At 40.3% G+C, this 15,459-nt stretch overlaps 1 protein-coding gene and 1 long non-coding RNA gene across 7 annotated transcripts in view; both read left to right on the top strand.

The window, feature by feature from the left end:
* The window catches only part of LOC109916454, a 387,714-nt gene that overhangs the window by 138,801 nt on the left and 233,454 nt on the right, over nucleotides 1-15,459 (top strand). The window lies entirely within an intron of this gene.
* Nucleotides 1-15,459, top strand: part of snapc1b (small nuclear RNA activating complex, polypeptide 1b) — a 37,252-nt gene that overhangs the window by 1,256 nt on the left and 20,537 nt on the right. For 3 of the 5 annotated variants that reach the window (XM_048600004.1, XM_048600002.1, XM_048600005.1), the window contains exons 2-7: nucleotides 3,562-3,773; nucleotides 3,865-4,023; nucleotides 8,256-8,415; nucleotides 12,282-12,422; nucleotides 14,086-14,193; nucleotides 14,408-14,563. In XM_048600004.1, the coding sequence (XP_048455961.1) occupies nucleotides 3,896-4,023; nucleotides 8,256-8,415; nucleotides 12,282-12,422; nucleotides 14,086-14,193; nucleotides 14,408-14,563 (693 nt within the window). In that variant the 5' untranslated portion in view covers nucleotides 3,562-3,773; nucleotides 3,865-3,895. Of the gene's footprint in view, nucleotides 1-3,561; nucleotides 3,774-3,864; nucleotides 4,024-6,822; nucleotides 6,918-8,255; nucleotides 8,416-12,281; nucleotides 12,423-14,085; nucleotides 14,194-14,407; nucleotides 14,564-15,459 lie in introns of those variants that run through there. The other 2 variants (XM_048600006.1, XM_048600007.1) reach the window with 2 other exon arrangements.

Below are 15,459 nucleotides of genomic sequence, written 5' to 3'. Positions count from 1 at the left end.
TGGCCCGAAACGTCAGCCTTCCTGCTCCTCTGATGCTGCTTGGCCTGCTGTGTTCATCCAGCTCTGCACCTTGTTATCTCAGATTCTCCAGCATCTGCAGTTCCTACTATCTCTGCATATTAAGGTGTTGTTGCCACACGTGCCACTGATAATTGCTAGCTAATATACATTTACATTAGAAAGTCTTGTGTCTAGATATTTTCTGATTGCCCTATTCAGAGATATTATTACACATCATTGGAGCAGGTAGGACATGAACACAAGCCTCCTTGCTCAGAGGTAGGGACATCACCAGTGCAGTAAGAGCTCAAGTTCCTTTGTCTAAAGCAAGTGTGTTGATTTAAAACATGTAGCTGCTTTTTGTGATTAATGGACAGTGTTAATTGATCTTTCAGTTTTTCTAAGTACTGGTACTGTGCTGTCTCAAATGCTAGTTTAACATGTAGCCAATTGCATTTGTGCCACACAAATGCCAGGTAGTAACCATCTCTGACAAAAGAGAATCCAACCATCTCTCTATAGTAGCCAATGGGATTCCCTTTGCTGAAATTTGCACATGTTAGGGGTTATTGACTTGGAACTAAACTGGACTAGCCATATGGCTACAAGAGCAGGTCAGAGGCTAGGAATTCTCATGTGAGTGACTTGCCTCCTGACTTCTCAAAGCTTATCCATTGTGAAGCAAGGCATATTTCAGGAATGTGATAGAATAGTCTCCACTTGCCTGGTTGAGGGCAGAGTGGTAAATGTTGTTTATTTGGACTTTAGTAAAGCCTTTGCTAAGGTTCTGCATGATAGACTATTTAGTAAAGTTAGATCTCGTGGGATTCAGGGTGAGCTTGCCAACTGGATACAAAATTGGCTTTACAGTAGGAGACAGAGGGTAGTGGTGGTGGGCTGTTTTTACGGACTGGAGGCCTGTGACCAGCAGTGTTCCACCAGGATCAGAACTGGGTCCACTTTTGTTTATCATTTTATATAAATGATTTGGATGAGAATATAGGAGGCATGGTTAGACAGCTTGTGGATGACACCAAAATTGGTAGTATATTGGAGAATGAAGAAGGTTATCTAAGATTACAAAGAGATCTTGATCAGTTGGGTTGAGGAGTGACAGATGGTGATTAATTTGGATAAATGCAAGGTAATGCATTTTGGTAAAACAAACGAGGGCAGGACTTATACAATTAATGGTAGGGCCCTGAGTAGTGTTGTAGACCAGAGAGATCTAGTGTTTCAGGTAGATAATTCTTTGAAATTTGTGTTACAGGTAGATAGGGTAGTTAAGAAGGCACTTGGCACACTTGCCTTCATTGCTCAGACCTTTGAGTACAGGAGTTGGGAAGTCATATTGAACTTGTACAGGACGTTATTGAGGCCTTTTCTGGAGTAATGGAGAGAGTTTCAGAAAAGATTTATCAGGATGTTGCAGGGAATGGAAGGTTTAAGGTATAAAAATAAGCTGGGATGTTTTTCATCGGACTGTTGGAGGTTGAGGTCTATAAAATCATGAGCGATATGGATAAGGTGAATAGCAAAGGTCTTTTCCCTTTGTGGGGGGGAGGGGGTTCAAAACTAGGGGACACTTTTTTAAGGTGAGAGTAGAAAGATTTAAAAAGGACATGAAGGGTAACTTTTTTGCAAAGTGAGTGGTTAGTGTGTGGTATGAACTGTTAGAGGAAGTGGTGCATGCAGGTACAATTATAAGACATTTGGATAAGTTCATGAATAAGAAAAGTTTGGAGGGAGTTGGGTCAAGCGCAGGCAAGTGGGAGTTATTTTAGTTTGGGAACATGCCCAGCATGGACCAGTTGGACCTCAGGTTCTGTTTCGACGGTGTATGATTCTGTGGTTGGGTGCAGTTCCAGTAGTATTCAAGAACTTAACACCATTCAAGATAAAGCAGCCTGCTTGACTGACACCATATCTGCCACATTCACTTCTTCCACCTTTTTGATAAACCGTGGCAACGGTGCATACCATCTACAGGATGTACTGCAACAACTCATCCAGGGTCTTTCAACAGAACCTGCTAAACTAAGTTGGGAAGTTAAACCAAACCATCCCTTTCCCTGACCTTAACCAACACTTAGAAAAATTGAAAAATCCGATAAATCAACCCTATCCGTTAATCTCAGAAACCATCAATATGTTTTAAATTAGAATATTTGCTTCAGTCATAGGAAATTCTAAAATAAAATATATTGGTTAGCTATTATGGTGCAGAGAGTAAAAACAAGTGGATCTTTTTCAGGCTGGCATGATGCCTCCGTGTATCATTAGGGTCAGTGCTGGGGCCTAATTCTTCACAATTTATCTAAATGAGTTGGATGATGTGATCAAAGGTATATGACAGCATGTTTAAGAGGCACTTAGACAGACACATGAACAGGCAGGGGTAAGGGATAACAGGTCCTTTGTTTAAAATGACATCATGGTCTGCACAGTGGGCCACATAAATCAGAAAGTTAGTCAGCAGGTATTTCAGGTAATCAGGAAAGTTAAGAGAATGTTGTGGTTTATTGTGAAGAGAATTAAATGCAAGAGTAAGGAGGTTATGCTCCACTTATACAGGGCATTGGCGAGATTGCATCTTGAGTACTATGTATAGTACTGGTCAGTGTACGTAGAGAAGGATGTTAATGCACTGGAAGTGGTTCAGAGAAGGTTGCTGGACTAATACCTCAAATGAATGGTTTGCATCATGAGAAAAGACTAGAAACTATCCTCTAGAGTTTAGAAGAATCTGGGGTGATTTAGTTGAAAAATATAAGTTCAGGAGGGCACTCGACTGGTTAGATGTTGAAAGCATGTTTCCTCTTGAGAGAGAATCTAGAAGTAGGGGTCATAGATTAAAAATAAGGTGTGTCCATTTAAAACACAGATGAGGAAACATCTTTTCTCTCATTGTTGAGGGTCTTTGGAATTCCCTTCATCAAAAGGCAATGGAAGCAGAATCGTTATATTTTTAAGGAAGTGATCGATTCTTGATTGCCAAAGGGATGACAGGAATGCAGAGTTGAGAGTAAGTTAGATCAGCCAATATCGTATTGAATGGTGGAGCAGGTTTGAAGGGCTGACTCTTGTTCCTTTTTTGTATGTCCATTTGTAAACCCATGACTTCCTCTGTCTTGAGGGATGAGCTGCAAATGCATGGGAACATGGTCATTTGAAAGTTCTCTTCAAGCCGCACACAGCTCATGAAACTATGATCACCGTTCTGTTATTGTTCCTGGGTCAAAATCATGGAACTTGCTGACAACACTGTGGGTGTACCTATACCATGTGGTTTATGACAGCTAAAGAAGACAACTCATTACCACCTTCTTTATTGCATTTAGAGAATAGCAAATCGGTGCTGGGCTAGCAAGTGGCTCCCCCAGATCTAATGAAAAAATTACAAACGGGCCTGGGAATGGGCTCAATATCAAATACCATGGCCACATCTGTTTCTGCTTGATGTTTACTCAGGTTTTCTTGATGGTTGACAATCATTTTTATTTTGAATTGGTAACACACAGATTGGAAAACCTGGTTAATTTATTTTCTTCTTTGTCCCAGGAGCATTAAAGTCAGCCAATTCGTGGCAGGTTAGCAGTTGAACGTGGGACCTGAATGTTTGAATGACTGCCCCTACTCTTCTGGCTTACAGATGTTCTAGTTTTTGCAAGCTAACTAGGCACAATGTCTGATTGAAATTTGTGCTCTGTGTGGCTCAGCTATTCACTGACTGAACTTATCCAGTGACCTCTCCCTGTTGTTTTGTAAAATAGGTAAGCAGTGTTTTGTGCACACAAATATATGTATTACTTTTTCCTGGTATTTAAATGTATCTCATTGAGATAGTTGTTTGTTTGTCACCAGCCTATCTGTGACTCAAGACGTTGCAGAAATCATGTCATTGACAGCTGGATTGAAAACTGACTTTGAGAGGCTGCTGTTGCGTTTTCAACAGACTGAAAGTGTGCGCTATGAGGAATTCTCTGCAATCTGGAGGGACATGAAGTTCTCCACTCTCTTTTAGTAAGAACCATTTTGGCTTGTTAAGACAGTTACCTAGTTTGCATTTCTAGAGGTGTTGGTTATCCTTCAGTATCTTGCCAATGACAATGACGGGGAGGCGACTGCCTAGTGGTATTATCGCTGGACTGTTAATCCAGAGTCCCAGATAATGTTCTGGGTATCCTGGTTCGAATCCCGCCATGGCAGATGGTGGAATTTAAATTCAATGAATATCTGGAATTAAGAATCTAACGATGACCGTGAATTCATTGCTGATTGTTGGAAAAACCCATCTGGCTCACTAATGTCCTTTAGGGAAGGAAACTGCCATCCTTACCTGGTCTGGCCTACATGTGACTCCAGACCCACAGCAATGTGGTTGACTCTTAACTGCCCTCTGGGCAATTAGGGATAGGCAATAAATGCTGCCTGGCCAGTGGCACCCTCATCCTATGAATGAATGAAGGAAAAACAAAAAATTTATTCATGTGAGCTAACTTATTTAGCCACACCGGAGTCTGATCTAGTTCTCTTCAGGGTCATGCATGTATACAGGCTGATTTTAGTGCTGGTTAGATCAGAGACCCTGCAGATACTGTTAGGGAACTCGGCATAAACCAGTAATTAAACCCATTACGAAATGCTCAGCCGCAACTGTGCTCCATAATTATCAAAATAGAAATTGCTGGAGAAAATCAACAGGTCTGGCAACATATGTGGAGAGAAAGCAAAGTTAATGATTTGGGTTCAGTGACCGTTCATTCAGAACGTGTCATGAAGAATGGTCAGTAGATCTGAAACATTGACTGTTTTCTCTCTAAAAATGCTGCTGGACCTGCTGAGTTTCTCCAGCAATTTCTATCTTTGTTTTAGAGTTCCAGCATCTGCAGTTCTTTGTTTTATCTCAATATTTGCCAAATGGGTCTTCAGAGCAAATTGTATCAGCAACTGCAGTAAGCAAATTCAAGTAATCAGCTTCTCAAAAGTTAGAATGTGGCTGTATATTAAAAATTATACTTGTGTAATTAAGATTTAAAGTACCACAACCTCACTTAGTTTCTTGGTGTGAAGTCAGAGTGTAAATATTGATCTTTACTAAATATCTATTCATCTGGGTATCTTAAAATATTTCAAACATGAAAAGGTACTGTAATTATGGGCACAAACCTGTTTGTTGTTACTGCACGAGCAAACCAGAGGTTAAATATTCAGATTTGATCATAAGTTAATTCTCTGTATCTAGTAATTTAGGCTAGCAACAAAGTGACCATGCCTTTATTGTACAAATTCAATGGAGTTCACTCACATTGTTAAGGAACGGAAACCTACCACAACTATACTGGCTGTCCTCTCCCGCATTGCATTGGAATGTTCCTGACTGAAATGTGTAGCATTAGAAATATACGGATCAGTAGGCCATAAATTGAGGTGTGTAAGCATACCACGCAATTCTGTGATCAGTCCTTTTCCATTCGCTCTCTCTCTCTTTCTCTCTTTTCCCCCCACCCCACCTAAGCACTATAGCATTCTTAGGGGTCAATTTCATGCCAGACACAAACCTTACAAGCCAGGGACTCTCAACTTTTTTGTTTTCTGAGGACTCTGTCCATTATGTAATAAAATTCCTCTGAACCTCTGTCACAAAATGCAAATATTCCTTCTGTGTAAAAATGGACTTTGCGACTAAATGTATTTAACATTTTTGTTTTACTTATAGTGAAACTTTTTACCAATGCTGAACGACAATTCTGTTGAGATGTGAAGGTTTCAAATTAAATTGATCTTGATCCTACTCGCTGACCTGGGTAAACTGTGGCTGAGTTTGGTAGGATGTAGATGAGATTGTGTTGCTGAAGTTGATAGGTTGGCATAGAGGTTGCTAGATTTATTATGAAGTTAAGCCTGTCCCCGGAGCTGAATTCTGATCCAGCTAGACGGTTGCTGGCTTTGATTAAACTATCTTTGGGTTTGGCAAGCACTGAAGTTGGTAGTTTGTCTATTTCAGTATCATTCTATAAGGAGGGTTGGTAAAGTGTCACAAGACTTGATAAGAATACTGATGGTGTTGATGACTGTACCATCTCTCACTTGTTTCCTGTTAACTAGCAAGCTGAACGGAGTATCCCTGCTGAGATTCGACACTGTCTCTTTGCTGATATGGTGGACCAGTGACCATGAATGGTGGTTTCCATGGCAAACCTGGATATCATTCAGCAATGCTTGTTTGGGAATTCAGTTTTGCCAGATACCCCTCAGACCCTGAGTTGAGAATCCTTGTTGTAGAATACAAGATGTTGTACTGTTCGTACGCTGTGACACTGTAAACAAAATTACCAGTATTGTTGAGGCACCAATTCTCAGTAATAGTAGCTTGCATTTATATAGACCCTTTTAATATAGTTGAACATGCCATGCCAAGACAATTCAGGGAATGGTTATTTTTACACGTCAAACCTAGATCCGAATATTGCTGGCAGGGCAGTTTTCTGTTGCCTAATCCTAAAGAAGCGCAAACCGAGCCACATTCAGACAGATTAAAGAACTTGGTCAACGTGGTAGGTTTTAAAGCACATTTTAAGAAAAGGGAGATGGGGAGGTTTAGGGAGGATGAGACAACCATGGCTGATGAGGGAAGTCAGGGACAGCATAAAAGCAGAAGAAAAAGCATATAATGTAGTGAAGATTAGTGGGAAACCAGAGGATCGGGAAGCCTTTTAAAAACCGGCAAGGGACAACTGAAAAAAACAATAAGAGGAAGGAGATGAAATATGAGAGTAAGCCAGCTAGTAATAAAAAAATTTTGAAATCTTTCCTTGTAAGATATGTGAAAGATAAGAGAGGGGCACGGATGGACATTGGACAACTCGAGAAATAATAATGGGGAATCAAGAAATGGCATCGTCCAATCAAGTTGAGTAAGGATTTTATAAGTTTCAATCAAATTGCTGCTGCTTCTAAGTTCCAGCAGATACAAGCCTGGTGTGTCCAACCTTTCCTCATTAGACAACCTGCCTATTCCAGATATTAGCCTAACAAACCTCTGAACTGCTTCCAATATATTTACATCTTTCCTTAAATAAGATGACCAGTACTGTGCACAGTATTCCTGATGTGGCCTGACCTTTGTTCTTTATAACTGAAGCATAACCATTTTTAAATGCAATTGTCCTTACAATAAGTGATAACGTTCTATTATCTTTCCTGATTACTTGCTATACCTGTATAGTAAACCTTTGTGATTCATGCACTAGGATACCCAGATCACTCCATATCCCAGAACTTGGAAAGCTTTTACCTTTTAAATAATATGCTTCTTTTCATTCTTCCTGCCAAAATAGGCAATTTTATATCTCTCCACATTATACACCATTTGCCACTATTTGTTGATTCACTTAACTTATGTATATCTTTTTGTTACCTTCCTTTATCTTCTTCACAACTTACTTTCTTACCTATCTTTGTGTTGTCAGCAAATTTAGCAGCCATGCCCTTAGTCCCTTAATCTGAGTCATTTATATGAATTGCAACTGGTTGAGATTACAGCACCAATCCTTGTAGTTAAAAGATGAACTCCCTACATCTTACCAAAGATGAAAAACCTGTCTATTGTCTGCTTGCTGTTACAGCCAATCCTTTATTCTTACTAATATACTAACTGCTAAAACATGAGCTTTTTTCTACAATAACTTTTGTGGCACTTTATCAATTCATATTGTCTTTCCAAGTTTTTCCTATCAATATGAATATAAGTGTCAAATTTACTCTGTTAACACTCCTGTGTAGCATCTTGGGTTGATTTGCTGTATTAAAAGTCCTGTATGAAAGCAAGTTATTACTTAAAATTTTTTAAAAATTCTACAACTTCTTTCTCGCTCTGATTTTTGTATTGGAGGCTGGTGTAAATTAAAACATTCAGAACTTTAGATTTGAATACATTTCGTATGCACTCAGCATTGACATAAGCCAATGGCAGTGCACCAATAAATTTCTCTTGCAACGATCGAGAACATTTAAGGTTGTACCGTTTCAATAGTTCGTCAAAGCTAAAACTCCATTTCCTCAGATTGGGTAAAAGACTTCAGTAGCAGTGTGGAATATGGTTACCATGTGAATTTCAAGCACAACATCCTTTGTCACTCTGCTCTTTTGGTTTAGCAATGGCGCTGAGTTGTATGGCAATTCACCTGTGCGTGTACATCACCCACTTACATGGATTTCAAAGTGTTGACATAAATGCATTTGTTCTTTTCCAGTGGAAAAATGGGTAAAAATGATGGCAGAAAATTTACCAGAGAGGCATTGACCTTGGCAAGTCAGTACTTCTTCCCCCCATATAGTTTTCAGATCCGGTTTGGGGGCTTATACCTTCTTTATGGACTTTACAATACACAGCTTTGTCAGCCAAAAGAAAAGGTAAGCGCAGTATCGTAAAATTTTTGACTCGTATTTCTTTTTCAACCTGTGTTTATTCCAATATTGTAATTTTTGTTGGAGACTTGTACTTTTATGTTCTTTGGCTATTAAATGTACTTAGATTATTTTCACTTGTTGGTGGAGCCAGAAATGCAAGATGATCAGAAATACATCCAGTAGGAAATCCAGAGGAAATAATTTACCCATTATGTCAGCCATGGCTCAGTTGGTAGCATTTCATCTTTTTGAGTCACAGGTTTCTGGCTTCTAATCTCCCTCCAGGGTGTGAGCATAAAAAGTAAGTCTGATATTTCTGGTAGTATTCCATAGGTGTGAAATTTCTGCAATTTGATGGAATTCCAACGTTTAGATCATGGATTTCCTCTTTTGTATTTTAGATCTAACCTCAGCCTGGCCCAAAGGAGCCTCACCAGGGGTGCCTCTCTCTTTAATGCCTTGGCCGTCCTGACTCCAATCTGCAATTGGGAGGTGCAGAAAACACACTCCCAGTAGCTATTGTTCTTGAGTAGTATGCAGAGGGCTCTCCCGCGCTAGCCCATTTTCCTGTGCTGCCTCCTCCTATGGGAGTTGGTGCCACTGGTACAAGACAGATGAATGGATCAACTTACCCAATCCAAGGTTCCATTAATAATGGAGAAACCTGGCCCCAGCACAACCGCAGCCTGCTCCTTGGCTTCAGGCTCCACTTCCAGCTGCTAGAGAGAGGGAGATTCCAGCTGGCTGTCTCAGCTGTGTCCTGTGACTTGGTCTGTTTGGGATCCCAGTGTTATCAAAGCACTCAGTAATGGGATTTCTTCATTCCTTAGCATGCCTGGTTCTGAGCTGCAGAACCTTGGCTCTATTCCCTGGGAGCTCTGATTCAATCTGACTAGTGCTGGTCAAAGGTGATCCATAACCACCCATGTAGGATGAAGTGGAGCAGCTAGATGATGCTAAAGTGCTGCTAAAGTAGTTGCAATTCTGGGGACTGTGGGTGGAGGGGAACTTAGACAGAATGCAGGTGTGGCCAAGCAGCTTCATTGTGACTTCTGTTGCCGTAGAATACTGACTGTTTGCTGAACTTTTATATAAGTATATAAAATAACATTTTTACATTGTACTTTTAAAGCCGAAGACTTTTATATTTATCAATTGAATACCAGAGGTTAAATGTTGGTTAGAATGAGTTCATGCATGTACCCATCTAGGTTGAGTTTTATTCCTACTCCGATCAGAAAACTTCAACCACCGAGGACTTGTGCCCCACACACATCCCTTAACTAACATAACATCACTTGTTCTCTAGATCCATTTGCTCTTGGGCATAGCTGTCAGACCCTGTTAGGTGGTAAAATTATGATTGCAGTTATGATACGTTGCAAACTTTTATAATAACTTACCACATACTGCAGTGTGATAGCAAGAACTGCCGATGCTGGAGTCAGAGGCAACACAGTGTGGAGCTGGAGGAACACAGCAGGCCAGGCACCGCCATAGGAGCAGGAAAGTTGACGTTTCGGGTCAGGACCCTTCTTTAGAAAAAGGGTCCTGACCCAAAACATCAACTTTCCTGTTCTTCTGATGCTGCCTGGCCTGCTGTGTTCCTCCAGCTCCAGACTGTGTTGTCTCCAAATATTACTTGCTGTTTTGGTGTTGTCAGAGTCAGGGAAGGGGACAGGAGAGTCATGGTAGTTTTCAAGAGTTTTATTTTATGTATTCATTCTTTCATGCGATATGAGCATTACTGGCCACGTCAGCCTTTGGTGGTCATCCCTAATTGCCCTTGAAAAGGTAGAGGTGTTAAAATGTGGCCACTTGTAAAACAGTTTGCAATGAAATGCTGTAGCTCTTTGCTTCCCTTTGCATCTACAAAATCCAGAATGGTCATGTCCCATTGATTGTATGGGCTTCATCTTGTATTACATGCTCTGACTGCACTGAATACCGTGGTTACTTCAGAGATTTGACACAAATGCATCAGTCCACAGTCTTGATAGTACTCCAAGATAAACAGAAGAAAAATTAATGTGTGCATCCACTGATTTGAAATGGCTTAAATGCATTTGCCTTTTGTTACAAATCATTAAAAGGGCTGTAATTATACACTTCATTGTCATAAAAGATTTTCAAATTATTTTGTCTTCAGCCACTTTCACTTCAAATACCATTGGAGGTGCAGTATTTTGGATTAGACACTAAACTGAGGCCCCACCTTGTGAGTTATGTCATGGCACTGTTGTGAAGGGCTGGGGAGTTCTCCCTGGTGCATTGGCCGACAATTATCCCTTGACCAACATCATGAAAAATCAGATGGTTTTGTCATTGAGGTTGCTGTTTGTGGGAATTTGCTGTGTGAAAATTAACTAACATGTATCCCACACTGCAAAGTGGCTACAGTGCAGAACATGCTTCATTTGCTGTAAAGAATTTTTTTAGCTATCCAGTAGTTATAAAATGGGCTGTATATAATGTGAGTTTTTCTTTGTTTTCAAAGACTGGTTTAAAATCTGGTGGGAGGAGTAATTGAGGTGAATAGGACAGGTGTATTTGAGAAAGCTAGATAAACATAAAGGAGAACTAAAAAGAAGGATATGTTAATGAGGTTAGATAAATAATGCAGGGAGGAGGCTTGGGTAGAGCACAGTTACCTAAATAGACCCATGGGACTTAATGGCCTGAATTTGTGCTGTAATTCCACGTGGTCCCCTTAACATTCACCTGTTCTTTCCTATTTTTGCTGCACATAATCCAGTTCTAGTTTAATTTTATCTGCTTGCTGTCTATACAGCCATAAGTCTATCGGCAGACACAAATCTATAAGTAAGAAACTGAAAAGGGATATTGAAAGGTTAAGTGAGTGGGAAAGGATCTAGCAAAGGCAATATACTATGGGAAATGTGAAATTGTCCATTTTGGCAGGAAGAATGAAAAGGAATTATCTAAATGGTAAAAGATTGCAGAGCACTGAGATGCAGAGGGACCTGAGCGTCCTAGTTCATGAATTGCATGATACAGCAAGAAATTAGGAAAGCTAATAGAATGTTATTTATTGCGAGGGAATTGAATGTAAAAGTAGAGAGGCTATGTTTGTTATACAGAGCACCAGTAAGACCACATTGGGAGTTCTCTGTACAACATGATCTCATTTACTTAAGGAAAGATATAAACCAATTGGAAGAAGTTCAGAGAAGAAGCATTAGACTAATAACTGGAATGGGAGGAAAGATTGGACAGGCTAGACTTGTAGCTGCTGGAGTTTAGAAGAGTAAGAGCTGATTCGATTGAACCATTAAGATCCTGTGGAGTCTAGACAGGGTGGAAATGGAAAGGATGTTTCTTCTTATCAGAAAATCTAGAATTGGGGTCACTGCTTAAAAGTAAGGGCTTGTCTTAAATAGACAGCAGAAAGTTTATCTTTCTGGCAGAGGTTTGTATGTCTTTGGATCCTTGCCTGAGGCATGGTGACCTTTGGGTTAAACTTAACTACCAGTCGTCTTTTGTCTAATGAGAGAGTAGCCCTCTGGTCCCCAAGGAGTACGGCGATTTTATTGTTGCCTCCCTTCCACCATCTCTTGAAGAAGGGAGTCTTTGAATAATTTTAATGTAGAAGTGGATAGATACTTGATAAACAAGTTATCAAGGTTAGGCAAGAATGTGGAGTAATCAGATCAGCCTGATCTTATTGAATGGCATAACAGGATTGAGGGGTGAGTGGCCTTATAGCTGCTCCTAATTTATATGTTTGTACGTAATGGAATGTCCAGGTAATTTTCCCCTTCATGTTGCTTCGTGCTATGATTAAAGATCACAGTAAATGCCTTAAGCGATGTCTATTTAACTGACAGCTTTATTTATATAATCTGCAGATAAGGATGGCACTAAAGGATTGGGATGAAGTGCTAAGTTGCCAAGAGGAAATGGTGAAAGCGGAACATTTTGATGCTGTTTATGTTCTGAAAAAACTTCTGCATGACAAAGCCTTCCATTTCACAGCAATGCCAATATTGGTAAGTGTTACTTAGTGAATTGTGGTTCTGTTGGAAATTCAGTAGTGTATGAATCTTTAAAATAATGGATCAAGTTGCTTTCTCTATTTTAATGGAAGCACCAACCCACATCAAGTTGATCTGTTAATTCAGATAGTGTAAAGAGGTGTTTGATAGGGAAATGCCACATCTCTGTTTATCATCTGGTGTAATTTTCATGTTGCTGTAGATTTTTACATTGACTGCATTTTTATATGCATCATGATGGATTGACAACTGTCTTGTCACAAAGATGGCACTGCCAATTTTAAGGACACTGATTATATAGACTGGGCAGAGTCAAAGCATCAGAAGCTTCTCTGGGATCTTGGCTGAACAAGGCTTCCACTCCTTCTGGGCAGCCATTTTGTCCAGTGATAGGAAAATAATTGAAGCAATGCGCTGTCTTTGCATTACAACCCGCAAGAGTAAGATAAACGTTGAGGATTTATTACAACATGTTATTTCCCTATGGGGAAGACCAGGGACTAATTCAGAGCTCAAATGCTGCTCCTAATGCACACAAACCTGCAGGTGAAGGATCACACCATACAATTGGCAGCCTGCAATGCCTGGCCTCAGTGACCAATTTGCAGAGCATCTGCACTCTGTACGCTCAAATCAACAGCACTTACTAATTGCCAACCATTTTAACTAATTCCACCCCCCCCCCCCCCCCCCCCAAAAAACTGGAGAAACAACACCTCATATTCTGCCCCGGGAGCTTGCAGCCCAATGGCCTCAACATAGAATTCACCAGCTTCAAAATCTCCCCACCCCCGGCCTCATCCCATGTCCAGCCCTCCCTCTCATCCTGGCCTCCGACCTGACACAACCTGTCCGTCTTTCTTCTCGCCTATCCACCCGAACCTTCCCATTGACCAATCTGCACAACCCCCTACCTGCATCCATCTGTCACCACCCCCACCTACCCTTGCCCAGCACCGCCCCCCCCATTTACTTCTGAGCTCCCTTCCCCCTCCCCAATCCTGATGAAGTGTCCTGACCCAAAACTTTGACTTTGCTGTTCCTCTGAAGCTGCCTGACCTGCTTGTTCCTCCAGCTCCACACTGTATCAACTCTGACTTCTAGCATCTGCAGTTCTTGTTATCTCCTTTCATTTCACAGTTGTTAATCAGTGGTAGTATAGATGCAAGTGTAGGTGCGGGTCCATGTTCCCATTTTTGCATGTGCATGGGTCCTGACATCATCATGCACCACCCCATGACATCATCAAATCGCAGCTGACTGACATCATGTCGGAGGAGGGGGTGGGGGCAGTACTTGCTCTAAGCTGCAAAGCTGCAGCTGCTCCAAGTTGCCACATTTGTGATCAGCATTGACATGCCAATTGTGGCATTGACTTCCAGCTCCGGAAGTTGCTGCAGTGCACGGACCTCGTACACTGGTTTTTTTAAAAAAAAAAAAAAAAAAAATTAGGGGGAATGCTGGGGGGCGGGTGTTGCATGGACTCCAGTAGCCATCTTTCTTTTGCGTTGGGAATAGTTACTCTACTTTATGATCACTTTTCACTTGTTTCTTTCTCAAAATATGCAATACGTTTGTTTGCAAATATTGAAATAATATATTTCCTTTAAATAAAAGACACCATTTGACTTCTGAGAGCTCGCATTAATTTTTTCAGCTTGCTTACAATAAGAAGAGAAGAAAAATGCCCAATAATGCTGTTAATGATAACTTCCGAGAGAAGTCTAACCTGGTGTCCGAACTCATTTCTGTTGATGTTTTGGAGGTAAGACGGTACTGGAGAATAATTTGTATCTAAAAATGTTAAATTCCAAATTCTGAGCATTATTGGAGTAAAACAGTGGTCTTTTGTTGTATTCATATTCACATGCCGTTAGCTGAGGCTAAGGCAGTCAGACCTGTCCAACTTTGCTGTAAGAAGAAAAATTGACTGGCGCAGGCAATTTTTGTATTTAATACTTTTTTCATGTATTTTAAAGGAACTTATGAATATCCATGACCATTATCAAACAATGAAACGTATGATCTCTGCAAACAAAACCCAGCTGGACAAAGCATTAAGTTTAATTCGAAGTGACTTTGTGTCTGAGTTAAAGAACATAACGGTAGAATTCCAGCAGTGGCAAGAGCAAAAGGTAAAATTTGTTTTGCACTGTGAAGTAATATTTGTAATTCAGTGCAAGGTTTGTTGAAGTTGACTTCAAATAGACCATGTGTTGCCTCCTTTGACTGAGTTCTTTTCTCTGCTTACAACTTGAATATTAATGAATGCAGAAATTCAGGTATAATTTGTCAACGACTTTAGAAACAATTCTAAGACTTTGGTATGCAGGTAAGAGAGAGAATGGAATAATTTTTTTTTATCTTTTTACCTCGACCCTATTTTCTATCAGTCTGTTGTGATGGATTGCCTTGTGACCTTTCTGTCAGGGTCTTTTTGGACAGTTCATCAGCTCTTCGTAAGAATGTCATTGCTAGTAGTTTGTCTGAGGGCTTATTAATGCATCATTTTCGGAGCCATATACTCCATGAAAAGTCCAGGTTCAATTGTTAATGCCTCGTGTGTAAATTAATCCCTTCTGGCATTCTGATGAAGTGCTGCAGTTGGCCTCCCTGTCTTTGTGATGGTGCAGGGGGAAAAACAGGTGTATTGTGCTGGCAGATGCATCTGTGGAAATGTTGACAGAAGATATGGTCATGCTTGGTTGCTGAGCTCATTTCTGTTATGCACGGCAACTGCTGAAATATCCTTTAGCATGAGTCTTACCTTCAGAACGGGATGATAAATAGAAGAGGGTTGTTGACTGTTGAATGTTGATTCTTGAATACTTTATATTCCTTAGATATAAACCCAATTAGAACAGACCATTCGTAGTAAGAAGTAACAGGAAGATTATATTTTTCTTTGCCACAACTCTTTATATGTTTTAGCATTGAAAGTAGTTCTCCGATTTGTATGTTGAACTTTTCATGCTTTATACAGGAAAGAGTTGTGGCAAAGAAAAATATAATCTTCCTGTTACTTCTTACT

The sequence above is a fragment of the Rhincodon typus genome, chromosome 8, assembly GCF_021869965.1.
Source record: "Rhincodon typus isolate 14 chromosome 8, sRhiTyp1.1, whole genome shotgun sequence".
NCBI classification, from domain to species: domain Eukaryota; kingdom Metazoa; phylum Chordata; class Chondrichthyes; order Orectolobiformes; family Rhincodontidae; genus Rhincodon; species Rhincodon typus.
Note: the sequence above shows the minus strand (reverse complement) of the source record. Positions and strands in the feature narration are given on the sequence as shown.